Here is a 27,468-nt window from a genome sequence, read left to right as displayed (position 1 = left end):
GTCACATCATAACAGTCAGTAACATAACATGGTATATACAGTCAGTAACATCATAACATGGTATATAGTCAGTAACATCACAGACACAGTCAGTAACATAAACAGTCAGTAACATCATAACATGGTATATACAGTCAGTAACATCACATACACAGTCAGTAACATGATAACATAATAAACAGTCAGTAACATTAACATGGTATATACAGTCAGTAACATCACAGACACAGTCAGTAACATAACAGTCAGTAACATGATAACATAATAAACAGTCAGTAACATGAACACAGTCAGTAACATAAACACAGTCAGTAACATGATAACATAATAAACAGTCAGTAACATAAACACAGTCAGTAACATGAACACAGTCAGTAACATGAACACAGTCAGTAACATAATAAACAGTCAGTAACATGAACACAGTCAGTAACATGATAACATAATAAACAGTCAGTAACATGAACAGTCAGTAACATAAACACAGTCAGTAACATAAACACAGTCAGTAACATGAACACAGTCAGTAACATAATAAACAGTCAGTAACATAATAAACAGTCAGTAACATCACAGACAGTCAGTAACATGAACAGTCAGTACACGGGTCTCTCCTCTGCCGGGCCGGTGAGAGTCGGGCAGCCTCTCGTACGTGTGGTGACGTAGCGGGTCACGGTGTTGTGGCGCAGAGAGGCCGGTGAGAGGAAGCGGCCCCGAGCAGAGCAGCACGAGACGAGAGGCCGCGAGGACACCCAGCGAGAGAGTCCACGGACCTTCAGCCCGAAGACCCGCGGAGAGGCCCAGTCCGGTGAGGCCACGCGCCCCGCCGCGCGGTGCGTTGCGTGCACCGCGCCACGCCGTCTCGCGCGTGTGTCGGCCTGGCTAGCCGTTAGCCTGTGCGGGGTGTCACTGTGGCCCTGTGGCCCCGGGGGTGTCGCTACACTCTGTACGTGGAGACACCTCTGTGAGGCACGCAGCCGGGCCAGGCACGCGCACACACGCACACGCACGCCCCTGGTCACTGCCTGCTTTACCATTAGCTAGCTAGCATGCTAGGCTAAGCTGCCTGTGTGTGTGTGTGTGTGTGTGTGTGTGTGTGTTTATTACAGTAATACACGCATGTGTTGGGCACCGCCACGTTAGAGGACAGCAGACCGTCGGAGGCATCAGTCTGGCGACAGTCCCTCTTTACGGCATGGTAACGGCTCGGCTAACGGACCGTAAACGGGCTAACATGTCGTAGCTATTAGCTGCTGTAAGCTAGCGATGCTAACAACGGGCACGCGGCTCTGCGGTGTCTCAGGAGTGTCACTGTGGTGTCACGGCTCGTTACATGTAGGAGTGTGCGTGTTCTGGTTCTGCTAACGTAGCCGGGCTGTGCCGTGGGGACGCTTGGTTAGCTGCTAGCTTAGCAGTGTTGGCTAGCGTGGTCTGGACCGCAGCGTGAGACGTGTTGGCGCGTGAGAGCGAGAGCGAGCCCACAGGTGTGCACGAGGCATTCAGGACGTTAGGAGCGAGGGGACTCGAGCCCAACACCTCCTGGTCGATGGTGTTCAGTGTGATCATTGTGTCTAGAAGTCTTTATTTCATCATTCTAGTGTGTCTGCTTTGGACGACTGACTACAGTATATCATGGCACTGACAGGCTGCCTCTTCATGACACGTGCCTCTGATGATTGTGTTATGAGTGACTTTTTAATTTGTTTTCTCAGGTGAAACAGTGAACCCCTGGTGCTCCACTGACAGACACCTCCATCCATCATTTACAGGTGGTGTGAGTCTTGATTCTTAGTGGTACGTCACTGGCTCAATGGACATATGGCACATCAAAACAATATCTTACTTGTTTTTCCAAATGCTCACCATACAGGGTTATTTTGTAGCTTTGGCCCTACCAGGTTTGATAGGCCAAGAGAGAGATAAGATAAGATAATCCTTTATTAGGAAGATCTTTACAGGTTAAAGTTACCCTCATCAAAAGAGAAATAAGCCGTTTCATCTTTCTACCCTACAGTTCAGTGTTTTTGTCTGGATGTGTGTACACTTGGTCCCCAACCAGGTTACATCCCACAAAAGTATAGCGTTCATCACTATTCATCCACTATAACTTAATAGCATAAGCTACCAGTTGAAGAATAAAAAAAAGGTGGAACAAAAGTAACTAATATGGGCAGTGGCATATGTCCGTAGGAATTGTTTGACAATTCTATTGTGAAAGGGTAAAAAAAAAAAAGCAGCACCACAAAAAAACAGTGGTGCTATCAGTGGTACGATTAGCTTTATGAAAAATAACATTAGTAAAACAATGTTTACTTTTCTTTTTCTTGCTGTTTTGATTATATAATACGTGACTGCGTGTCCGCATGACAGGAGTCGCAAAATGTCACTTTCATTAATTGAAAATGAAATGCTACGTTCATTTGTGAGAACTAGAGGAGATCCTGCAATTAGCACCCCCGTGAAATGAATCGGGAATCGAGTCACAACCCTCGTAAGAATTGTCAAATGCCAGTGAGGAGTAGTATGTGCTAGTGAAGCAACATGGCAATAATAACAGACACAGTACCTCTCAGAAGAATGGCACAACAGAAGCTATGGTTTTGTTCTCTTCAGGGCAACAGAGGAAAGTTTTCTTTTTTTTTTCCAGGATGAAAATCCAGCAAAATGCTTCACCTACTAAACCAACAGCAGTAGTGTCGTTTAAGCTGTTGAACGTTATAAGATTGCCAACAGGATTCTTCAGAATAATTAGTACAGTGGAGGGGATGTGGCTGTCTGGGGCAAATGTGTTCAAAGGAACACCTAATGAAATAGGACCGCGGTGTGTCTTGGTGGTGCCACACATCAAGCTGGGATGATACCTGCCTGCTGCGTGTGCTCACAGTGTAGCTGCTGGCTAGTCGTTAGTGGTGCATCATTGGTCAGAGATGATAGATGATAGTCATATTATGTGTCACCCAGCGGCTCACTTTTGGTGGCAGCAACAACAAAATCAAGTGACTCATCTTTCTGGTGTCAAAGATATTATTTTAAAACGCACCATTTAAAAACAGGTTATATCTAAGTTATATTACTTGCGTTATCTTTGACAACTGAAACACAATCAACTTTCAAGTTTCCATTCCTTTGCAGTTTAATGGCTGACCACGATCTAGTCCAAATTCATGAATACACCTCTTTTTATCTTCATGGTTCTGTCCTACTGAGTCAATTGTTTTAACCCAACTTATTATTAAAGTGCTTGCAAACTGATCACCAAATAACAAACTACCAAAGTGACACACTCAAACAGAACTGTGTACCAATGAAATATACAAACTGTATTTATAACACTGCAGTAGATGTTTAACAATTGGACAGTAATAGTGTAGAAAATGCAGCCGTTGCCACAGTGTTGGAGCTGGACGCCTTCACAACTCAGGCCACATTGAGGTCCACAGTTCGGTTAAACCATACTGAGCTTGAGCCTTCTATTCTGAATTCCTTACCCGAGTGTTGACAGCTTGCACATTTGAGATTGTGCCAGTGTTTGAATCAGTAGTGTGGTTCTGTTCCGGTTGGATTCACCTCTTTGTCAGAGAACTCACTTCAGAGCTGTTGCACTCCGTCCTTGGCGCAGACCAACAAATCGCCGGTTAGATTTGATTAACTGCTCGAATGAAGCCAGGTAGAGTTCTGTTCTTAATCACCAGCAAATGTGAGCCGCTCTTACTATGAAGACTTGTGTTTGCTGCACCAAGCTGACTGCTGGGATTGGTTACAGCTGCGGGGCTTAGTAGTACTCGCAGTAGAGTCGTGTGCTGCGGTGGCGATTATGGGACGTGTCAAAAATGTGTTGAAAGGCTCGTCTTAGTCGATTGAAAGATCCTTTTCCCCTCTGCTCAATGTACCTTCATCAGCATCTGGCACCCAGCAGTACCATACCATATTCTCATTTGGCTCTCTGCTTTTGTCTTTGCAGAGCCGAGGACCCCGTCACAATCCCCACACTTCCCCTTTGTGTAGAGGTGAGACGTTCCTCTGAGTGTAACAGTGCTGTCACAGTATCAGCACATGGGTAACAGATGCCGTCTCTGAGGGAGCCAAGCTAACCTGAATGATTCCTCTACATTTTATATTAATGGAGAAAGGAAGGTTCTGGTGTTTAATGCATTAGTATATCAATGTTTTCTGTTTCTGGTTTCTCAGGTCTGTTTCCAACTAAATGTGGGGGAGCATCAGGAGTTGATTGAGAGATATTTTATCATGAAGCCCAGATTAAGTGTTGTCTGCTTATCGAGAAAGTCTCAGTTATTACCTGTAAGTATATTTCCTAAGACCTTAATTCTACTAGCATTATAACATCGTCACCACATAATCTTCCATTTTCGCACTTTTAGTCTCAAGCTGTTCTCTAAACAAGCTGTTGTCATGTGCCAGACAAGATGTCCCCCTTTAGCTCTTAACAAGCTATTCTTAAGCTTTAGACAAACAGATTAAAGATCCTGCTTCATGGTATTGACATAAGTGTAGATGTGATCTGGTTTATCAGGTAAGTGTATGAACTACACTGCCACAGTGTGACTGCTGACTCATATGAGCGGGTCCAGCTCGGGTTGATGCTCTTAAACTCTAAACTTACTGTTGTCCAGGACTAAAGTTGCTCCTACCAGCTGTTCTCCATTTTCTAAACAAGCACCACACAAGCTGTTGTCATTGTTTAAAGACGCTCCAAACCAATTGTTTTAAGCTCCAAACCATCTGCCCTCACATTGTAAAGGACCTCTAATTTCAAATGTTTCAAATGTTAAACAAGCTGGTCTCATTTTTCAGACTAGAAAGACACTATACAAATACATTCCCTTTACCAAGTCCAAAAACCTGATCACAATCTCTAATCAAGCTCCAAACAAGCTGTTCTCGAGCTCTGAAGAGGCTCTAAACAAGCTGTTGTCACATTCTGGTCAAGCTCCAAGTAAGCTCCTAATAACCTGTTCTCTAGCTCTAAAGATAATCTTAAAACTGTTAACATGTTCTAAACAAGCTCTGACCAATCTTTTCTTCAGCTCTAAACAAACTGTTGTCACATTCTGAACAAGCTCTAAAATAGTTTCAGGATGGCTGTGGCTCGGAGGTAGAGCGTGTTGTTGTCTTCCAATCAAGAGCTTCTAAAGAGGTTCTAAACATTCTGTCTAAACGAGCTGTTGTCACATTCTAAACAAGCACTAAGTAAACTCCAAAAAAAGTGTTCTTCTAAAGCTCTAATACACTCTAAATGCACTGTTCTCAAGCTCTAAAGAGGCTCTCATCATGCAGTTCTTTAGCTCTAAACAAGCTGTTTACATTTCCTAAAGAACAGACCTGTTCTAAAGCTCTAAACACGTTGTCCTCGCATTGTACAGTCCTAAACAAGATCCAAACAAGCTGTTCTCAAGCTCTGAAGAGGCTCTAAACAAGCTGTTCTTTAGCTCTAAACAAGCCGTTGGCAGCCCCTCCGCGGCCCAATAGATGGCACTCTGAGGCCCAGCAGTAGGCGAGAATGTCTGATCTACAGTACGTTAACACAGTCTTCTCATCTACCCTGCCAGTGAACTTCTGAACCGAAGAGGATGATGAAATGAGATAAATTGGACCACTGGAGGAGACCAGCCCCCCCTCACCTCCACCTCTTTGAAGCATGGCAGGCCTGCAGCTTGTCACCCCTGCCACGTCACCCATGGGGCCTTTCTTTGGTCTGCCATGGCAGCAGGAGGCCATCCACGATAACATCTATACACCTAGGAAATATCAGGTACGGAGGTGGCCATCAACATGGATGTGTTCACTAGCTGCTTGACGGATTGTAAACACATACAGGCTAAGGTGTATCAAAGGCAGCCATTGCTGTTCTTTTGTATTGTATTCACTCTCCTCCATCAGCTCACCGTCTGTCAACCTGTACCTTCCTCCACAGGTAGAACTTCTTGAAGCAGCTCTTGAACATAATACTATCGTCTGCTTGAATACTGGCTCAGGGAAGACCTTTATTGCAGTACTTCTAACAAAGGAGCTCTCCCACCAAATCCGAGGACATTACCATGAAAATGCGAAGAGGACTGTCTTTCTGGTGAACACAGGTACCGGCAGTTTATCTTGCTTTTCATGTGCCACAGATGTTTTTGTGTCACTTTTGTAAACCATGAAATACATTTAAAAAAACCAGCCTTGTTCATACTCAAGTCTCATTGTTGGTTTTAAATTCAAATGCATCTAGTCATTTACATTTAATTGGATTTAAATGACTAATGTTTCTCTGGTCTGCATTGTCCAGTTCATTCTGTAGTTCAGCAAGCAGCTGCAGTCAGGACTCACTCTGACCTCCAAGTGGGAGAGTACACCAATGTGGAGGAGACCTCGTCATGGACTGACCAACGGTGGAGTCAAGAGATAATAGAGAATCAGGTGGGCTGATCGTTCTCTTTGCCTTCTACAGTCTTTGTTTTCATAAGTTAACACTAGCTACGTGCTCACTGCCTTTACTGACTGTCTTACTGACTGTCTTACTTACTCATATTGTGAAATAAAGTTTTACTGCCGATCTTCTGCCAACATTCGGTTAAAATATTTGACCACAAGATCGGCGTTGATGCTTTCTAGTCACTGATCGCTGATAATGAAACGTGGTGAACCGCAGATCCGTGTTTAAATGGGGAGGAGCAGAGCTAGCAACGTAGCTAACAGCTGATGTACAGTGGTTCCATTGACTTACATTATGATGTGTTCAAGCTCTAATCAGAGATTCTTTCCCATTAATTAAAAATAGATATTAGAGAGGAAATTATGAGCTGTTTAACTTCCTAACACTAGCTCTAAGCAGATTACATGACATCATTAAAACTGCCAATTATTTTAATTTGTGTGTATTAATACAAATGATCACTATAGATGACCATAACAAAGTAAAGAAATTAAATTTAGAACGTTTGATGGTTTTCTCTGACTTCAGAGCAGTTGAAATGATTTTTTTTTTTAATGTCACATGATCAACATCTTTGATGCAATGCTTTTACTCTGATAGAAAAAAGTATGTGTTGTGATCCTCGTTCACTAACACAGAGTGCTGCACAGCAGAAGAGGCAATCCTCACACAGAAAGACTACAGAACAACTACTTGTAGTCTTTCTTTTCACTGCTGACAATAATACGTCTTTCTCAACTGTCTCTTCTACAGGTGCTGGTCATGACTTGCCACATATTCCTGCACGTTCTGAGGAATAAAATCTTACCTTTGTCTAAAATCAACCTGGTGGTGTTTGATGACTGCCACCTGGCCATCACGGACCACCCTTACTGTGAGATAATGAAGGTGAGATAGCGGTCGCAAAGTAACATTTGAAAGTCTTAAAGTCTTTTTCTTTGTAAATGACCTTCTCTCCTCTCCCTCTGTCCAGCTGTTTGAGGGCTGCTCGGGCAGTCCTCGTGTCCTGGGTCTCACAGCCTCCATCCTGAATGGAAAGTGTGACCCGTCAGAACTGGAGCACAAGATCCAGAATCTGGAGAGAATCCTGAAGAGCAATGCTGAAACTGCCACTGACCTTGTGGTCCTGGACAGGTAAAACTAGGACTTGTGTTAGTTACAACCAAACACTGCAACATGGGATCCCACTGATCACTTTGTTCAAACAGAGAAAAATCATTTGATGAATGAGAATCAATGACAGCAGTAGACCAGCATGCCAGTGGCAGTAACTCTAAAGTGTAAGCTTAAGTCAGTTTGCTGTTTTATATTCCAGATATGCCTCTCAGCCTAGAGAAGTGGTGCTGGACTGTGGCCCCTACGTGGATAAGAGCGGCCTCTCTTCCTGCCTGCAGGCAGAGCTGGATGAAGCTCTCCACTTCCTGAATGACTGCAACATAGGTGTTGCCAGAGAGGACCGCGATCCCACGTTCATCTCCAAACAGGTCAGAGCTACAAAGAATCATTTAGTTTTTTGTATTTGTTTTGTTATTTGATGATTTTCACCTCTTTTTTTTTTTTGTTTAAAAAAAATAAATGTGTGTGTGTGTGTACTATGATATACAAACATGAATATTCTTTGTGTGGGAAGTTCTTGTTTACTGCACACAAACTGAATACAAACAAATGATTCATTCAGGGGATTTAAACAGTTTGTTCTAGATTTCTGCTCAATATGTTCCTGACTATGACCATAGGTCCACTGCACGTTACTGTAAAGGCTCAATTGATACTGTAACATGTTGAAAACAAACTCATTTTAAACTCCTGAATTAAATACATGAAGCCATCCTTCAGTGGTGTGCTGAAATGTTCAATGCCTTCCTCTTAGGAATAACCCGGACTATCACCATGTAAGTTATTTAACTAAATCTTGTTTTTTGTGTCACTGCGAGAAGATTTAATGCTTCATAGTATTTACTGATGCACGCTGTAACAAATGAAATGCAGAGGGAGGAAATAAAACTTGTCTGTCTCCAGTTGAAAAAAAAAAAATCATCCCTGCAAACCCCTCCTGAAAGTTCCTGTACTCTCAGAAAGTACTACCCCTGACCGGGCCTTTTTAAGGGAAATTTAGACCCTGGTCCTGGCGATGGAAACGCAATGAGCTCCTTAAAAATGTTCCTAGTCCCTGGGGAGAGTTCCTGAAAAGGGGCTATAATCCCTGGGCCACGGGAAACCGCTGCCCCTGGAGCACTGACAATTTGGCGACAAGGACGATGGCCCAGATGCTAAATTTAGACCTAGTCTCCTCCGGTCGATGTGCAGTTACGGTTCATGAGTTCATAAAAAAAATGAGGCTGTAAGTGAGAGAAAAAACAAAACGAATCCAATTGTTGTTCAAACTGTCTCTGCTCTGTCCAGGTCCTGGGGGACTGCCAGGCCGTGCTGCAGGTCCTGGGCCCCTGGTGTGCAGATAAGGCGGCTGGCATCATGGTGCGGGAGCTCCAGAAGTACATCAAACACGAGCAGGAGGAGCTCAGCCGCAAGTTTCTGCTCTTCACCGACACCATCCTGCGCAAAGTGCACGCCCTCTGCGAAGAGCACTTCTCGCCGGCCTCGCTGGACCTCAAGTTTGTCACCCCCAAGGTCCTCCGGCTGCTCGAGATCCTGCACGAGTACAAGCCCTTCGAGCGGCAGCAGTTTGAAAGCGTGGAGTGGTACAACAACCGCAACCAGGACAACTACGTGTCGTGGAGCGACTCTGAGGACGAAGACGAGGATGAGGAGGTGGAGGTCAAAGAGAGGCCCGAGGCCAACTTTCCCTCACCGTTCACCAACATCCTGTGTGGGATCATCTTTGTGGAGAGGCGGTACACAGCTGTCGTCCTCAATCGGTAGGGCTCCGTCCTCCTCTTTGTGATGTGTATTATTCTTTCATATGTGGCTGTTGCTGACCTTTTAAATGTGAAGTAAACATCTTGTTAACCAGAACCTTGACCCTGGTGAATACACAGTTTTATATCCCGGCCACTGAAGCTAAGAGAAGTTTTAAAATGTCAGTATCAGTGACGCACGGCATCTGCGTTTCCTCCTCAGTCTGATCAAAGAGGCGGGGAAGCAGGACCCGGAGCTGGCCTACATCAGCAGCAACTTCATCACCGGACACAGCATCGGCAAGAACCAGCCGCGGAACAAGCAGATGGAGGTGGAGTTCAGGAAACAAGAGGAGGTAAACAGGCGGGAATCGCTCACAAGAATGTCCACGTCACAAGCTGGCTCACGTAATGTTTTGATATACACACAGATTATGTGGAGGGTCTCACACACTGCCCACCCTTGTTGGGCGGTGTGTGAGTATGCTCTGTAAGGCACAGATCTACCTGGTAGCTTTTCACAACATATTTAATCATTTTAAAAATAATTATATAATACTTTAATGAAAACATCAGACCCATTATCATATGATTTCTTAAAACAGAGCGATTTGTAACACTGGCAGTAGATTTCAAACAAAATGTATTTTTACATGTATTAGACCAAACATATTAATTTAAGACATGAACTCTGTCTCTCTCTTTCTTTCTCTTACACACACATGTTCCTCCTGCACCCGACATAAATTATTAGGAAGTGCTTTCCTTCCTACTAAAGTAACAGGATCTTGTCCGACCAATGACAATATGAGAGTATATCACCAACAGAATGTGTCAGCCCTAGTATAGACTAGATTATAGATTAAAAAAATAGCCTCCGTCACTCGTGGTGTAGAAGATCCACAAACATCAGCATTGTATTTGTCAGCCATACTGATCAGCTTTAAGAGTTTGGTGTATTGAACTGAAATGAGTCATGGGCATGCACATGGTTGTAGGCCTGGATGTGTTTCATACTTACTTGAGAATTTTGGAATGACCTGCTCCATTCAGACCCTGTCACATTTTGATATTGACAAGATAACTGCAGGAAGATTTGTTTTTTGAAAATAAACAAACTAAAATGTTGAGTTGTTATATTATCTGGAGCTACAAAGCTTTCATTTTCAAAGCAGTATTAACATTTTGTACTTTTCCAGGTTCTCCGCAAATTCCGCGCTCATGAAACCAACCTGCTGATCGCCACCAGCATCGTGGAGGAAGGCGTGGATATCCCAAAGTGTAACCTGGTGGTGCGGTTCGACCTGCCCACAGAGTACAGGTCCTACGTCCAGTCCAAAGGCCGAGCCCGAGCACCGGTCTCCAACTACATCATGCTAGCGGACAGTGAGAGGACCAGAACCTTCGAAGACGATCTCACCACATACAAGGCCATAGAGAAGGTGACCTTTTCTCCTCGCCTCGTTTGGTTGAGTCACTGGTAGATTGTTTCAATGATGTCAGGAGGTATTTAGAAGCTATAATGGTGTGATGGTGATCTCATTTGACCTGTGAGCAGATCTTAAGGAACAAGTGCTCCAAGTCAGTGGAGGTGAGTGAGTTTGAAGTGGAGCAGGTGCTGGACGACGACAACATCCTCCCACCCTACGTGCTCCAGTCTGAGGATGGAGGTCCGCGGGTCACCATCAACACAGCCATCGGACACATTAACAGGTAGAAGGATGTTTCTGCAGTGTACGGCACGGCTTTATGGCCTATAAATGATCATTCTAGGCCATGCCAAAATATAGACATATGGAGGTATTTCCAGATTTTCTCTAAAATGACATTAGGTTGGTTAAACTAATCTGAACACTAAGGTGGTGCAACATCATTTTAAAGTCAGATTGGTGTTTGGAAATATGTTGTTTATTATTGAGTTTGAGTAATTATTCAAACCGTTTGTAGACGGTAGTATTTGTAATAATTAATTTTACTGTGGCTCAGAGGTAGAGCGGGGTCGTCCTTCAATCAGAGGATCGGCGGTTCGATCCCCGCCTCCACTAGCCCATGTTGCTGTGTCCTTGGGCAAGACACTTAACCCCAATTGTAAAGCTCTTTGAGAGGCCCAAAGACTAGATATACCAAATACCATGATGCGTCTTCGGGTGTTTTAAATGTCTTCTTTACCGGTGCTCAGGTACTGTGCCCGGCTGCCCAGTGACCCATTCACCCACTTAGCACCCAAGTGTAAGACTGCTGAGAGGCAGGACGGACGCTTCCAGTCCACACTCTACCTGCCCATCAACTCCCCTCTGCGGGTTCCTCTTAAGGTGAGGAAGAACTTCTTCTAGTTTTAAGCATTTCAGTAATGGTCACACCCGTAAACGGTGCACTTTTTACAGACACTTGTTAACGTGTCACTGTCTTTACAGGGTCCTGTAATGAACTGTGGCAGACTGGCAGAGAAAGCAGTCGCACTACTATGTTGCGAAAAACTCCACAAAATAGGTAAAACCACCATTAATATTTGTCAGATGTATCAAAAGTAAAAGTATTCCCCGTCAGTCTCCATAGGACTTTCTCCTGCATCCAGTTTAGTTTGTTATTCCTCCTCCCAGGTGAGCTGGATGATCACCTGATGCCGGTGGGTAAGGAGACGGTGAAGTATGAGGAGGAGCTGGACCTCCATGATGAGGAGGAGACCAGCGTACCAGGCCGGCCCGGCTCCACCAAGAGGAGGCAGTGCTACCCTAAAGCCGTAAGAACGTCTCGTCCATTCCAGCTCCAGTTCCTTGACTGGACGCTGACAATGAGCACCTCAAAGCATTACATTACATTACAGTCATTTAGCAGACGCTTTTATCCAAAGCGACTTACAATCAGTAGTATATTACATATCATTCACCCATTCACACACTGATGACAGGCTACCATGCAAGGTGCCACCATCAGACTCTAACTAACATTCATCATCCAGTCCACACCGATGGCAAGCCTTCGGGAGCAACTTGGGGTTAAGTGTCTTGCCCAAGGACACATCGACTGCCGAAGCCGGGTATCGAACCACCGACCCTCTGATTGGTGAATTACCTTGCTCTCCACTACACCACAGCCGCCCTAATCCAGCAAATCCAATATACATTACATTTATGTCTATGGTTCTTTTCATGGGACAAAGCCTGAACACGTGTGATTGTGAGACCGACCTTTTAGATGCTGATCATACATGTGGCATGTTGTTGTGTAAAGAATGCTAACTGTTAGTGCTGATATACTTATTAAAACAGAGAGAATTGCGATAGTTTTTTTTATAATTGCAAGGTGATCAAAATGCATCACAGTGTTCAGAATCATAATATGTGTATTGCTAGTTAGATTTCACTAACAAGGAGTTTGCCTTTATTGTTTGGTACATACAAAAAAATGATTAATGGAATACTTCACCCCAAGACATTTGTACATCAGTAACTCATCACTTTGTATGCTTACTTCTGACCCCGAATATTAAACTATTTGGTAATTCTTTCGTTTGGTAGATATTCTGTTTTCAATTTTGGTATCTGGATATTTACTTTTGTATGTATTTTTTTTTAACCCCTATGGATTGCAAACACAACAAACCTTTTAGAAAATGCTTCTTATTAAATAACAATACAAACAACAATACTGTCGAATATAACATAAAAATGATTGCTTTTATTTACCCTGGAAAACGTGATGCAGCGCTACGCCCTTCATTCAGAATGGAGAAATGTCTCGCTGAGGGCTTCCGAGTCACCTCATAGAGACGAGCCAACCCCATACTCGTTTATCTCATGCACAATAATTATATTAATGTCAATGAACAATAAGCACTTTTTTCTTTTTTCTTTGTCTCTCCAGATACCAGAGTGTCTGCGGGACAGTTACGCTGTACCAGAGCAGACTTACTACCTATATGTGATCGGGATGGTCCTCACCACCCCTCTCCCTGATGAACTCAACTTCCGCAGGAGGAAGCTCTACCCACCGGAGGACACTACCAGGTGCTTCGGCATCCTGACCGCCAAACCCATACCTCGAGTACGCCAACCCGGTTAAAACCTTTCACACCAGAATAACATTTTCACCTCTAGGAGCTGTGCTCCTTTATTCACTTATCGATTCCCCAGTGTCGTCCGCTCATCATCGGTTAAGGATTGATGCTTTCCTTCTGTCCAGATCCCCCATTTCCCGGTGTACACCCGCTCGGGCGAGGTGACCATCTCCATTGAGCTGCAGAAGTCTGGCTTCGCGCTCACTACCGCCCAGCTCGACCTCATCACCCGCCTGCACCAGTACATCTTCTCCCACATCCTCCGCCTGGAGAAGCCTGCGCTGGAGTTCAAGCCCACGCTGGCCGACTCGGCCTACTGCGTTCTACCTCTGAATGTCGGTGAGTAGAATCGCTCGCTGTACCAGCTGTGTGGAGGGTTTAGTCCTGTTGTGTTGTGTGGAGATGCTTATCAGTGTCCCCTCTCTTTCTGCTGCTTCTTTGGCCCTTTCAGTTGGGGACTCCCACACTCTAGATATGGACTTTAAGTTCATGGAGGACATTGAGAAGTCTGAGGCTCGCACCGGCATTCCTACCACTCAGTACACCAAGCAGAACCCCTTCACCTTCAAGCTAGAGGACTACCAGGATGCTGTCATCATTCCAAGGTACCATGGTTACTTGTATAAATGCTCCTGACATTTGAGGAACGCTGGTTTGAGCTACATAATGACTGTAACCCCCCCCAGGTATCGTAACTTTGACCAGCCCCACCGCTTCTATGTCGCCGACGTGTACACAGACCTGACACCGCTCAGTAAGTTTCCCTCGCCAGAGTACGAGACTTTTGCAGAGTACTACAAAACCAAGTACAACCTGGACCTGTCCAACCTGAACCAGCCTCTTCTGGACGTAGACCACACCTCCTCCAGGTCAGCAGCACCAGGATCATGACACTTACTTCTAGCTGTAAACCGCTGTTCATCATGTTTCACCATGCACATCTATACAACCTATGTGTTTATGATTAAATTGTTTACTAGAGCACAAATGTTTTTAAATAGCACTAAATTGAGAGCCAAATGTAGAGTATAGATAAACAAAGTTCAACAGGTTTGATGCATTTAACTTTTTCAATGTAGCTTTGAAATTGAGGAGACAATGACAATGTTATGAGGTTTTCAGAATACTTTGAGTCTTCTCTTATATGATTAGCAAAAGCCCAAAGTGTAATGACATCACTTTGTACATGCATTGTGTTCAGACAGGCCTAAAACTGAAGCGCTTGTATTTTTGTGCTCTCAGACTGAACCTGTTAACCCCTCGGCACCTGAACCAAAAGGGCAAAGCTCTGCCACTCAGCAGTGCAGAGAAGAGGAAGGCCAAGTGGGAGAGTCTGCAGAACAAACAGGTAACGGTGCCTCTGTGGTGGTCTCACTGATGCCAGCACTGTGCTGTAAACACAGCCCCCTAATTCATTTCAGTGAGTCCAATAATGCACTGCGTGTGCACTGTAATTGTAGAGAAGGGATATACATTTTTTTGGTTTGTTTTAAGGTGTAATAAAGTGCTGTGCAGCGTTTTGATGTCTGATAAACCTTTATATTCATGGATCTGTTAGTTAAATCTTCCTGGTCTAAATGTTCATCCTCTCACCAACACCTGAATCAACACAAACCATTCAACCTCCATATTTAACGCAGTGCTCGGTTAGACCATGTTAAGTGATCATTGGGATTTAAATTTGATATTAATATCTGGATGAAAATGTGCAATAGTTTTAGTCTGCAACACCAAAGACACATCAGTCTGCCTGTCATTATGCATTCTTGATTTTCACGTCTCCTAAGTACTCTGAGGCAGCTGTGGCCATCTTTGATTTGTTCAGTTACCATGGTAACAGGTGTTCCTGTGTATCCCGAGGTTAGCAGGACAGGCACCAGTGGTCTTTCCTAAGCTCTGTTCGGGCACCTCACCACCACAGCTCCAGTATATGATCCGTACAGTGTGTCGCTGTCTGTATCGTGTGATTTTTCCAGAGATGCAGGGCTTTCATACTATTGTTTCTTTATTTAAAAAAATGTAATGCATTTTCTCATTATTTTTTTTTCATCATTCATAATGCTTGTCGCCGGCGTAGAGGCATTCTGTCTTTTTAATGTGTCCATCTGTCTGTCTGGTTAATTCTCGTGAACGCGATATCTCAGGAACACCTGGAGGGAAATTCTTCAAATACCGGCACAAACGTCCATCTGGACTCAAGTGTCAACTGAGTAGAATTTGGTGATCAAAAGCTCAATTATTTTTCAATTTAACACAAATGTCTTACGAGGTAAAATAATGAGGTTTCCACATTTTAGACGGACATGGGCGTAAACTGCTAGCTGACTGGTTGATGGAGGCGAATGACAGCGAGGAGATGATTCTAGTTTTCACTCTTTCTTTGTCATCCCAATTCTGTCCGTCTCTGTCCAGAGCAGCACTCAGACATTGTACCAAATTAGTCGTTACAGAGTTTGAATTTAGTGGATTATTCCCCACATTAAAAGCCACACAGTTCCGCTCTAATTTTGGTGGAAAAAGTGTATGTGCGAGTGTGACCGCCTACAGATATGAGTTTCAGCCACACTACCTCCCATACATCCTGTCCTGCAACAGTCCCGCTCTAAACTATTGTTCTGTGCTTGTCAGATACTGGTTCCAGAGCTGTGTGCCATCCACCCCATCCCCGCCTCCCTGTGGAGGAAAGCAGTGTGTCTTCCCAGCATCCTCTACCGCCTCCACTGCCTCCTGACTGCGGAGGAGCTCCGAGCCCAGACTGCCAGTGAAGCCGGAGTGGGAGCCCGGACCCTGCCCCCTGACTTCAGGTCCCTGTTAACACACACTAACACAACACATGAGTTCCTAATGATACTTTCAGTTATTCCATTTGCTGAATCAGGGCTGTGCCACTTTATGAGCATCAAACGGAGTGTTAAATCTTTACAGCAGGCAGGAACATCCAGACAGATCAGCCTTAACCTCTACCAAAAAGAGACACGATTGCTGATTTTTATTGCGTTGATCATTTGTGTGTAAACTAACCCAAAACAGTTCCCCAGCATCCTAATGTATAGATGGTGTGTGTGTGTTGCAGGTACCCAAACCTGGACTTTGGCTGGAAGAGATCCATCGACAGCAAAACGTTCATCTCCTGTACTGACTCCGGCAGTGAGGACGACGAGGGTCAGTGCACGCACCAAGAGACTGAGAGCCCTGAGCCCGACCCCGACCCCCGACACACCCCAGTAGTCACCACTCTTCCGAGCCCGAGCAGGGGCCCCTCGCGGCCCCCGATCCCGGAGAAGCTGCACGCACGAAGAACCTAACCAACGGCACTGCACTAGTCACCGACTGTGATGACGACGGCCACCACAACGAGCACCTTCTCCAGCCTGACAATTGCCAACGCTCCCAGCCCAGCTCCACTGGGCTGCAGAGTCCTGAATCAATACAAACCACTACCTCAGTTTCCGTGCAGCCCTCTCACAGCTCGAAGAAGCCCAGCTCCAGTCCTCCGCAGCCTAGTGATGAATGTACACCGGGGAGGACCTTGCAACAAGCATATAAAGCTACCTCAGTCTGCAGCCGGGCAGCCACGGGTCCCGACGCCCCCACAGCACCTTCTCCTGATCCGGCCGATGTCCCCCAGCACGGAGCCCAGACGGGAGACTCTCCCAAAAGCCTGGGGCCCAACCCGGGCCTCATCCTGCAGGCCTTGACCCTATCCAACGCCAGCGACGGCTTCAACCTGGAACGGCTGGAGATGCTCGGAGACTCTTTCCTCAAGCACGCCATCACCACGTACCTGTTCTGCACCTACCCCGACGCTCACGAGGGACGGCTTAGCTACATGCGCAGCAAGAAGGTGAGTCAGTCCATGACTTATTATAAGGACGATGGAGAATCAAATCAAGTGTGGTCCGAATTGACGGTTCTAAGGCATTTTATTGTCTTCTGAGCATGCTGCAGAAATAAAAGGATGTTTTTGGCTCTCAGAGTTGTTGCGGCAGCTGATTGCACCAGCTGTAGAAAACATGCACACAGAGCTATTTCTTACATCCACACTTTGTTTTTCAGGAGCTTTCACCCTCATTTTGTGGCCATCAGTGGGTGGAGTTTGCTCATCTGTCATGGAGATTTCATTCTTAGCTCACATGATAACACTGAAACCCTGTCAATGAAGCAAACTCCTTCCACTCATGAAGTCCTCAAGCTATGGCTAAAAGCTCCAGAAAAACTGACTTATGTATTAACAAAAGTGTTCTCTTTCTCTCTTGTTTGGTTGTATGCTTGCTTGTCATTTCCATCTACACCCTGAAGGACATTTCTTGCCACTCTGACTATAATTTATTGGAATAAGTTGATTTGGGAAAATACCAATGAATGTTGTCCCCGTTATTGAATACAAATATCCTTTACAGGAACCTTCTTCAGAAATGAAAGGTACATCTGTTCTTTTCTAGGAATTACTAGCAAACTTTGGAATCCGTAAAAAGAAGAGACGCCTACTTTCACCTGCATCGCTGTGGTACTGAATGGTGCAGCACAGACCCACAAACACTCAGACGGGTTATTCAGTGAGGGATATGCTGTTGTAACCATTTGCACACACTAAGGATGCTTTCACACCTAACCTGTTTGGTTTGGTTAAAACAAACTCAGGTCTGCCTGGTTAGTAGCATCCGTTTGGGCTTGTGTGAAAGCTCTAGATAGAGACTCGCTGCGGGCTAAACAACTGAACCAAGATCGGTTGAAAAGGTGGGTGGTGGTCTGCTTCCAAGTGGACTATGGTGTGTTTTGATTGTGGTTTGAAAGCAAATGAACCAACCACATGTGTGACAGTGATCCCACAGTAATAAGCACCGGATCATTACTGTATAAGACGCTTCATGCACGTGGGCATGCAGAGGAGCTTTTATACAGGCGGTCTCTACGTGTTAGTCATTATTTATAACATGTCTAATTAGGAAAGAAATTTGGAAAATCACCAAAACTGTCCATTCAACGAGTTATCTGTCAGTCTGTATGCCTTTATGTTTAGTGCTCGTGGTTTGTAAGCAGAGTAAAATGTAACTGTTTAGTTCTTTATATTGGTCAGGACCGAATGAGCCCAACTACAGTAGGGGCCACTGTGGCTCAGAGGTAGAGCAGGTCGTGCTTCAATCAGAGGATCAGCGCTACGGCTCTGCTAGTCGTAGTCGATGCGTCCTTGGGCAAGACACTTAACCCCAAATAGCTCCCGAGGACAGTGCCATCGGTGTGTGGATGGGTGTGAATGTATGATAGTCCTGATGTGCAGGTGGCACCTTGCATTGTAGCCCTGCCATCAGTGTGTGAATGGGTGAATGAGTACAAGTCCATTTACCATTTACAGGTGAAAGCACACTAATAGTACTATAGATACTTGCGTATTGAAGCTAACCTCTCAGAATACGTTACCGTCAGGGTGTTCAGTTCTCCTCTCATCCTCCTCTCCCCTCCTCCAGGTGAGCAACTGTAACCTGTACCGTCTGGGGAAGAAGAAGGGACTCCCCAGCAGGATGGTGGTGTCCATCTTCGACCCCCCCGTGAACTGGCTGCCTCCTGGATACGTGGTCAACCAGGACAAGAGCAGCACAGACAAACTGGACTCGGAGGAGGTCAGTGGACTTTTTCTTCTTCTTCTCTGCCTTATGATGCGCTGCATAGGGAGGAATTAAGAATTAGCCGTGTGACACTTCTATCATGGATGTTGTCAGTGTTATGATGTCGTCATCCCACTGGAGGGCAGGCTTTCACCTTGTCAGGCAACACATCATGTTTGTGTCTCCACTCTACTAATATCATATAATGAATGTAAAAAAAAAAAAAAACATGTAACAATGATTATAATATTCCGCCGTCCATTAAAACTAATTATATGCCCATCTTGCACATATTTAACAATTATTTCATACAGTAATATACTAATGAGATTAATGGCAATGAATATGAGTGGACAGTGACAACCACTTTGTTTCATTCCATACATAACTGTTCATTCCGTACATATTTCAAACGTCTTCTGTGTCATTCACGGTAGAAAATTGTCCATCACCCTCACTATTGATATTTGTGAATGAATGTTTTGCAGTTTAAATAATGAAAACTGCTGGGCATTAGATAGTTTCAAAAGACAGTTGGTGACAATTACAAGGGACACATTTTTTTTGCAGCCGAGGCTTTGAGGGAGTCTGACGTGTCAGTCAACTGTGTTTTGCACAGTGACCGGCACCCTTATGAAGGGCAGGGATGAACGTTTTAACGTTTGTTTGCATCCATCATCCAGGCCACAGAGGAGCTTCTGGCCAACGGGCAGCCCGAAAATGACTTTGAAGAGGAGGAGGAGGAGGAAGTCGAGGAGGTGGACGAGGATGGCGAGCTGATGCTGAAGGAAGAGCCAAAGGACGAAGTCAACATGGAGGACGACCTGGAGTACTACAAGGAGCACATTAAGTTCATCGACAACATGCTGCTGGGATCCGGCGCGTTTGGTAAGAAGATCTCACTGAGCGGCTTCCCTCCCCCCCTCGCCCCGGCCCCGGCCCCGGGCTCCTCCTCCGCTTCTGCCGAGACACCGTACGAGTGGAAGGCCCCCAAGAAGCCCCACCACCCCACCGCAGCCCACTGCCCCTCGGAGCCGGCTCCCACCGTGCCCACCGCCGAGGAGTTCGACTACAGCTCGTGGGACGCCATGTGCTACCTGGACCCCAGTAAGGCCGGGGAGGAGGACGACTTCGTTGTGGGCTTTTGGAACCCGTCTGAGGAGAACTGCGGCGCGGAGCTCGGCAAGCAGTCGATCTCCTACGACCTGCACACGGAGCAGTGCATCGCCGACAAGAGCATCGCTGACTGCGTGGAGGCTCTGCTGGGCTGCTACTTGACCAGCTGTGGAGAGAGAGCAGCCCAGATGTTCCTCTGCTCGCTGGGCCTCAAGGTAAGCATGCACTTCATGATTCAGCAATGCTAGTTCGTGAGAGCGCAGGCATTGTATATGACCATTGTAGGAAACCCCTGCGGCAACATGACTTGACATCTTTGTGTAGGAAGTCTCACAGCTGTCCCACAGGTATGAAGAGTTGTTTTTTCATGACATCAGGTGTTGCCGTTGGAGAGAGGGACCCTGACCGGAGCACTGGTGCAGAGCTGCCAGATCACCGCCATCGACCTGTGCTACGGCTGGCTGAAGATCCCGCCCCGCTGCCTGCTGAACCATCCGGACGCAGAGCGTACACTCAACCACCTCATCTCCGGCTTCGAGAACTTCGAAAGAAAGATCAACTACACCTTTCAGAACAAGGCTTACCTGCTGCAGGCCTTCACCCACGCTTCCTATCATTACAACACCATCACAGGTCAGACTTCACCTCACAGTGTCTGATAACTGTGCAGTGCAGAGTATTGTGTTTGGGAATTAGAAGTATTTATTCTTTGATAAATTATGAAAACTGTTGCTGGTAATGGAGGTCGAGGCATTGAGACGTGAATCTTGTGACTCCAGTGATGAGCGAACAGGTAGCTTCTTTCTGCCCGAAGGTAATCTTATTAAAGTCCTGCCACAGCAACAGATACCAGAATTTATTTTATATTTATTGTCAGAGCATTTAAATAATTTATTGCTGTCAGGATGTAAAACAGCATTTCAACCAAAAAATATCCTGTCTTCTGACCTGAGACCCAAATTACAATCTGTTAAATAATGTCTAAACTGGTGATTTAGTCAAATACAATTATCAAAATAACACAACATCAAATTACTAAAATAAAAAATGATATTTGTTAGATGAGCATTCATCCATTTATACAGATATGAATAAACCAAAGTCAGGCCTCCATTTATGAAGGTTCGGTTTATTAAGCCTCCTGAAATGTTGGTTTTTCAAAGTTATGTTCCAGCTTTTGATGCTGTCGTGACTTTAACTATTGATGCATCAACAAAACTCTTTTACACTTTTGTTATATTCATAATTTTTTTAATATATTTTTCATATATTTTATTTTTCAACCCAATTTAGTGAATCACTTGTTTGAAATTAGCTAGAACTTACTTGGAACTAAGAAAGGAAAGACAAACATGGTATTGTGTATATAGTTGAATGTAAGTCCAATATTCACTCTCCTTTAAGCTCTGGTTTGGTCTCCACAAACTCCAGAGGGTAAAGTGTCCACTGTGTTCTCCAGCTAGTCTCCACCTGTCTGTCTGATGGTTGGTGAGTGTTGAAGTGCAGCCAAAATGAAACTGTCCCTTCCCCACATGTATGACCGTGAACTTTGTTCCTTTTCAGATTGTTACCAGCGGCTGGAGTTCCTTGGCGATGCAATTCTAGACTACCTCATAACAAAGCACCTTTATGAAGACCCGCGGCAGCACTCCCCCGGCGTGCTGACCGACCTGCGCTCGGCCCTCGTCAACAACACCATCTTTGCCTCTCTGGCCGTCAAGTACGACTACCACAAGTACTTTAAAGCCATCTCGCCGGAGCTTTTCCACGTCATCGACGACTTCGTGCAGTTCCAGCTAGAGAAGAACGAGATGCAAGGCATGGACTCTGAGGTGAGTCCCGTTTCCAACCAAAAGAAAGCAGCTAGCATCGGTACCCAACAACACAGCCCTGCAGGAAGAAACATAATCTTTGCTGTAGTAGTATTTTTATTTTTTTTAGCCCCCTTAAATAATAGTCAGTATTCAACAAGATCTGCCTTAAATAACAAGGCTGTCAGATTCTATGGATCTGTTTCATATGCCAACAATTTCAGCGGTGAGGAGAACATGCAGTTGGATCTCATTATGCCTGGAAATGGTTATCTTGGCACCAGATCTCCTCTCATTCTAGTGGAGAGGTACTCCTCTGCCTCGGGACAGCAGGCTCATACACAATGAAACATCCAGCTGAAACAAATAAAGAACTGTGCTTCAGAAATACAGTGTGCTAGCGCTCACTGTTCACTATTCTGCTCACTACTCATGACCACATGATGAAGCTGCTAACGTAGCATGTAGGCTCAGTACTCAATGGATGGTTTGAAGAGCAACTTAACGGATTGCTTTTGCTTAAAGACGATACAAATCGTACATTACAATAGCGAACTTGTTTGCAGGAGAACAAAGATAAAAAGCCCGACTATATTATGGTATGTTAACAGTATGCCCATTTAATTAAATTGTAACCTGAAAGGTTTGACATCAGCCTGAGTGTATATAATCATTATATTTTCATTTAACTGTTAATTCCCAAGAACTTCCCATGGAAAGATTTTACCTTCAATATTCCTGGAATTTTGCAACCCCAGATGATTTTTAGCCATGATAATGATGATGTATAAGGGGAAGCTACCACGTCATGAAGTGTATAACAAACACTTGACAGAGTGCACAAACCTGTCAACACAACAGTTTTTGGCTTTTTGTGAAGTTACCTCATTTGAATAAATGACTGCTATGTTCTGCTGCCAGAGACATTTGTGATTTTAACCAGAGAAAGTGATGTTTGGTTCGGGCTTGGCTTGAGAAGGAGCTCCCTGAATGTTTAGTGTACGGAGCTTTGCTATCTATTAAGAAACCAGTCAAAAGTTTGGACACACCTTCTCATTCAATGGTTCTTTATTTTTATTTTTATATTTTTTCTACATTGTAGATTAATATTGAAGACATCCAAACTATGAAGGAACACATATGGAATTATGTGGTAAACAAACAAATGCTCAACAAACCAGAATATGTTTTATATTTTAGATTCTTCAAAGTAGTTGAAGGAGAAGGTGTGTCCAAACTTTTGACTGCTACTGTACAATAACTTATTTGTTAGCTTCCCATTTAGTAGTTGTATTTTCCCAGTCCGGATGTCAGAACCCAAACAGGTTTTCAAATTGCAGGGCCGTGCCTCCTGAGTCCACCATGTCGTCTTCAGCGGGTCTTTACTTTTTGTTTCTGGATACTAGGTGGACTACGGTCACAACCACACTCTCCTCCCATTCAGCATGTCGGGGCTTTAGCCAAACAGTCAGTACGCTCCGAATGACCACGCCCCCGAGTCAAGAAACTTTGGCTGCAGGATAGTTTCAGGCATCCAAAGATGTGATGAGATTCCATCGTTCTAATTCAAAAAGTCCTTTTGTAAAGCTCCTAAACAATACAGCTTTAAACTTACTTAAATGTTTTTTGTAGTGAGTTCTACCATTTACATTTAGTTGTGTTTTTGTTATGATGGCATCAACCAACCGCTCTGTGTGTTTTGGTAAACAGCTGCGTCGCTCTGAAGAAGATGAGGAGAAGGAGGAGGACATCGAGGTCCCTAAGGCCATGGGGGACATCTTTGAGTCGCTAGCCGGAGCAATTTACATGGACAGCAGGATGTCACTGGAGACCGTGTGGCAGGTGTATTATCCAATGATGAGGCCACTCATAGGTGAGGAGCACTGAAGGCACATTTATTTACAGTCATCATTGTTGGGCAGTTCATGCATGAGAGGGTGATTGCAAATATTCAGGCTTTTTTTCCAGTTAGTGTGGACATGAAACTGACAGTGTGAGGATGGTTATGATGACTCCTTTTTATCCCCTCAACACTTCCAGAGAAATTCTCTGCCAATGTGCCACGCTCTCCTGTGAGGGAGCTGCTGGAGATGGAACCAGAAACTGCCAAGTTCAGGTAGGAGACCAGCACCTATGGCTGCTTCTGCTATTCCATTTACTGTGTGGAAGATGTCATGTCTGTCACGATGTTCATTGTAGCGGTGCACAGATAAAAGGATAGCCACATGTTAATGGGATTAACTAGGGGTTAATGACGTTTTATGAATTTCAGTACTGTTTGAATGTTAGAACGTTTTCTGAAGTTAAACTACAACAAACCCATTTTGTTCTAAAAAAAAATAAATATATATATATATTTTATTTTTTATTAAACAAAATATATTTGTTATTAATAATCATGTCTCAGTATGAATCAAATGACCAAAATGGTATGAGGAACAAAAAAAGCTTTTTTTGGCTAGTTAATCAGCCTGTCACATGAAACTAAATCATAATACTGTAATATCAGTAGTATAATTAGCAAACAAAAGAAACTGCAGTCATTTCAATCATCTGACTCAACATTTCCCTCCAGATTTTCACAATAACATAAACTAAAATATTTTACTGCATGGACTGTTCGTTTTGACAAACATGTCATTTGGAATAAATGCAGCTCTAGAACCCCTGGAATATTTTGAATGTGAAACATCAGTGTTTAATAACTTAAATGAACTGAAAAAATTCAAAAGTGCTAAATGAAAGTGACTGAATTAAAATAAAGTTTTGTCATTTGAAAATGGAAACATTTCTGTCTGTAAATAATAAAACAAACAATTATATAAAATATAGCGAACAGACAGCCATACTGTCAATAAAAGGAATAAAAGCATACAAAGTAGAACTAGTGATGTCATTGATCTAGACAACAGGTGACCGTTGAGGAAGTGTTGAGTCAGCATTATATTGGGAACATGAGATATTAGAATAGAGGTCTGTCTCCTCTCAGCCTGTTTAATGAGCATACATGGTAACACATTGTGACGTCTGTTCCCTCTCCTCCGCGTGCAGCCCTGCAGAGAGGACGTATGACGGGAAGGTCCGGGTGACGGTGGAGGTCGTCGGTAAGGGAAAGTTCAAAGGAGTCGGCCGCAGCTACCGGATCGCCAAGTCGGCCGCGGCGCGACGAGCTCTGCGCAGCCTCAAAGCCAATCAACCTCAGGTCCAAAACAACTGAGCTCTCAGCATTAGCACCTAAGCTACTGACGCTAACGGAAGGGGGGAAGCAACACCGGCCTCCCGACACAGCGCGACGCCAGCCCTGCATCCTCAGCCCCGCAACGGCACAACAGGCAGCCAGGGAAACACTGTGTGGAGACGCAAAAACACAAGAAGCAGAACTGATCTCTCAACAGATTTCACATCAGATCTTTTACCTTTTATTGTTGTTTTTCTTTTTCTTTTTTGCGCAAACACAATCTTTGCTTTCCCTCTCCGCTTTGTGTAATCACATGAGTGCTTTATTAACGTTTAGCAAAGTGTTTAAAAGAAGGTCAGGTCGCAATGTCTATTCCTCACCGTTTTCGGTTATTATTATTTTTGTTCAAATCTATGTCAATGAGATGAGGCTTACGCTTATTGTGTAGTATTAGATTGTACATAGTTCAATCAAAAGGTGTAAATCAAAGTATGTAGGAAGAAGAAGAAGAAAAACAAAAAAACAACAAGAAACGCTAAACTCCTCAGCCTGTGCACTAGTGCCAGTCAGCCTGAAAGCGCTTTCCTAAAACGCTAACGGCAGACGTGGCTAACGGATACCACTGGAGCAAAAAAACCCGGTGGCAACTCTGTCTGAAATCTGTCTTGAAATGGTATTCTTAATCATTTTTGCACTTATTCCATTAGGGTCTGTTACTTTTGAGAATTGTGTGGTCACGTTGACACCAAAATCATATACGTAGCAAAGTATATAAATATATATATATTAAAAGAATAAGATACATGAATGATATTCTTGGCCTCCGATGCTGAGGCTCTCCCTCATATCCTGCAAAACGGAGAGGAATTTCAACATTCCCAGTTACTGTAATTTAAAGTAGTTTTGACCGCACTCGAGGTTGCATGTTCTTGTAGTTTATGTATAAACCATGACAACTGGATCGATTTCTATAAATGTTCTGAATCTATGGGTATAACTAGAGTGTGTGAGAGCGAGACTCGACGTCGGCGGCATTATCTTAGTTTGGTTTTAAGGCGTTTTGATACCGGACGGACTCGGGTCGGTCATTCTCGCGCCCCAGATGTCTTTCCACGGAGCCAATCATCCGCTTTTGATACGAGAAGAGGAAGACGTACACACGTTCGATATGCTGCAGACTTTTCTACATTGGATACTCGTGTTAAGGCTCAGAATCTTTCTCAAATACAGTCTTCTTTTTGTGAAAAAGGCCAATTCATTTCAACACACTAGTGTTCCTCACATCCAATACCTACCAAAGCTATGACCGATGTGAAACTGCGAGGTTGAAGTCAGCTCCTACAGATAAGGATACCAGCCTTTTTGTGGTTTCTTTTTTTTCCACAAATTTTGCTTCTCGCTAAATGTCCTTTTTTTTTTTTTTTTTTTTTTTCTTTCTCATCAATAATCCCTTTTTTCACTTGAATACCTCAGTTAATTGCATGCATTTTCTTGTCTTTATATATTTTTTTCCTTTATTGTTTGGTGCTATGTTTTTGTATTGAGCTTGAATTTCTCATCTTTTTTGCACTGTAACTATAATACCTCTTTATTTGACCTTTTTTTTTTTTTTTTTTTTTTTTTTTTTTTTTTTTTTTGGGAAATCTGTTTGATTTGGATTTGGCTCGTCGGCCGTCAGGCTGCAGAGGAGAGCTGCGTCGGTGTGTCTTCCCTCTCCCATACTTGAGGTCGACACTGGGGGGGGGCAGGAAATTAATTATTTTTTTTTTTTTTTTTTTTTTACCCTCATTCGCCAGCTATTCATTTCATCAGCTGAATCTTTAATTTGACTGATTGATCAGACGGGTAAATGCTTGTTGAGATAATCAGATTGCACTCTCAAACGTTGGAGTTCTCTGAGTTTTTCTCCAAATTACAGGCAAAGGGGAAAACACTTGACTTATATTCATAAATTAGGGTTGGAAGAGACCTTTACCTGTGTGGTTTCTAAACTGTGTTCATCTAGCTCTCACAAATCTTATTCACAGTCCTATAATCCCACCAACAGGTGCTTCTACCTCAAAAGACGAGACTGCAGTTCAATTCAGTGACAAATCCTGTTGTCCTTCTACTGTGACATCTGTGCCCTCTACTTCAAACACACAGTATACATCACACACTTCTGTTTCACTGAGTCGCCATTTCTTCACAGTAATTTGTCTCCTGTCATAAAAACAAACAAAACTTCTAACAGGACCATCGTAGGTAAATATAACCAACTAAAAACCCAGAGCTGGGAGAGAGTGAGAAGGAGATATTCACAGTACAAACACGGACATTCACGAGGAACATTTAAAAATATACTAAGGCATATATGTGTTGGCAAAAGCTCAGAACATTCTGTGAGATTAAAGTCACAAGTGGTACATTTAC

At 44.0% G+C, this 27,468-nt stretch overlaps 1 protein-coding gene across 1 annotated transcript; it reads left to right on the top strand.

Moving 5' to 3' along the window:
* The first annotated feature begins 631 nt into the window (after nucleotides 1-631).
* Nucleotides 632-26,463, top strand: dicer1 (dicer 1, ribonuclease type III). The gene is given in 31 exon segments (XM_054613770.1): nucleotides 632-808; nucleotides 3,962-4,007; nucleotides 4,189-4,299; nucleotides 5,568-5,770; nucleotides 5,933-6,095; nucleotides 6,290-6,420; nucleotides 7,190-7,324; nucleotides 7,410-7,570; nucleotides 7,752-7,920; nucleotides 8,840-9,312; nucleotides 9,515-9,647; nucleotides 10,491-10,733; nucleotides 10,850-11,004; nucleotides 11,471-11,603; nucleotides 11,706-11,781; nucleotides 11,892-12,031; nucleotides 13,156-13,335; nucleotides 13,474-13,687; nucleotides 13,800-13,953; nucleotides 14,035-14,217; nucleotides 14,591-14,696; nucleotides 15,977-16,152; nucleotides 16,422-16,600; nucleotides 16,603-17,192; nucleotides 18,814-18,966; nucleotides 19,635-20,282; nucleotides 20,445-20,700; nucleotides 21,631-21,899; nucleotides 23,589-23,751; nucleotides 23,919-23,994; nucleotides 24,930-26,463. Coding segments are annotated over 28 exon segments (5,739 nt in total). The 5' UTR covers nucleotides 632-808; nucleotides 3,962-4,007; nucleotides 4,189-4,299; nucleotides 5,568-5,656; the 3' UTR covers nucleotides 25,096-26,463.
* Nucleotides 26,464-27,468: the final 1,005 nt, after the last annotated feature.

This window comes from Anoplopoma fimbria, chromosome 15 (assembly GCF_027596085.1).
Source record: "Anoplopoma fimbria isolate UVic2021 breed Golden Eagle Sablefish chromosome 15, Afim_UVic_2022, whole genome shotgun sequence".
Lineage (NCBI taxonomy): Eukaryota > Metazoa > Chordata > Actinopteri > Perciformes > Anoplopomatidae > Anoplopoma > Anoplopoma fimbria.
Note: the sequence above shows the minus strand (reverse complement) of the source record. Positions and strands in the feature narration are given on the sequence as shown.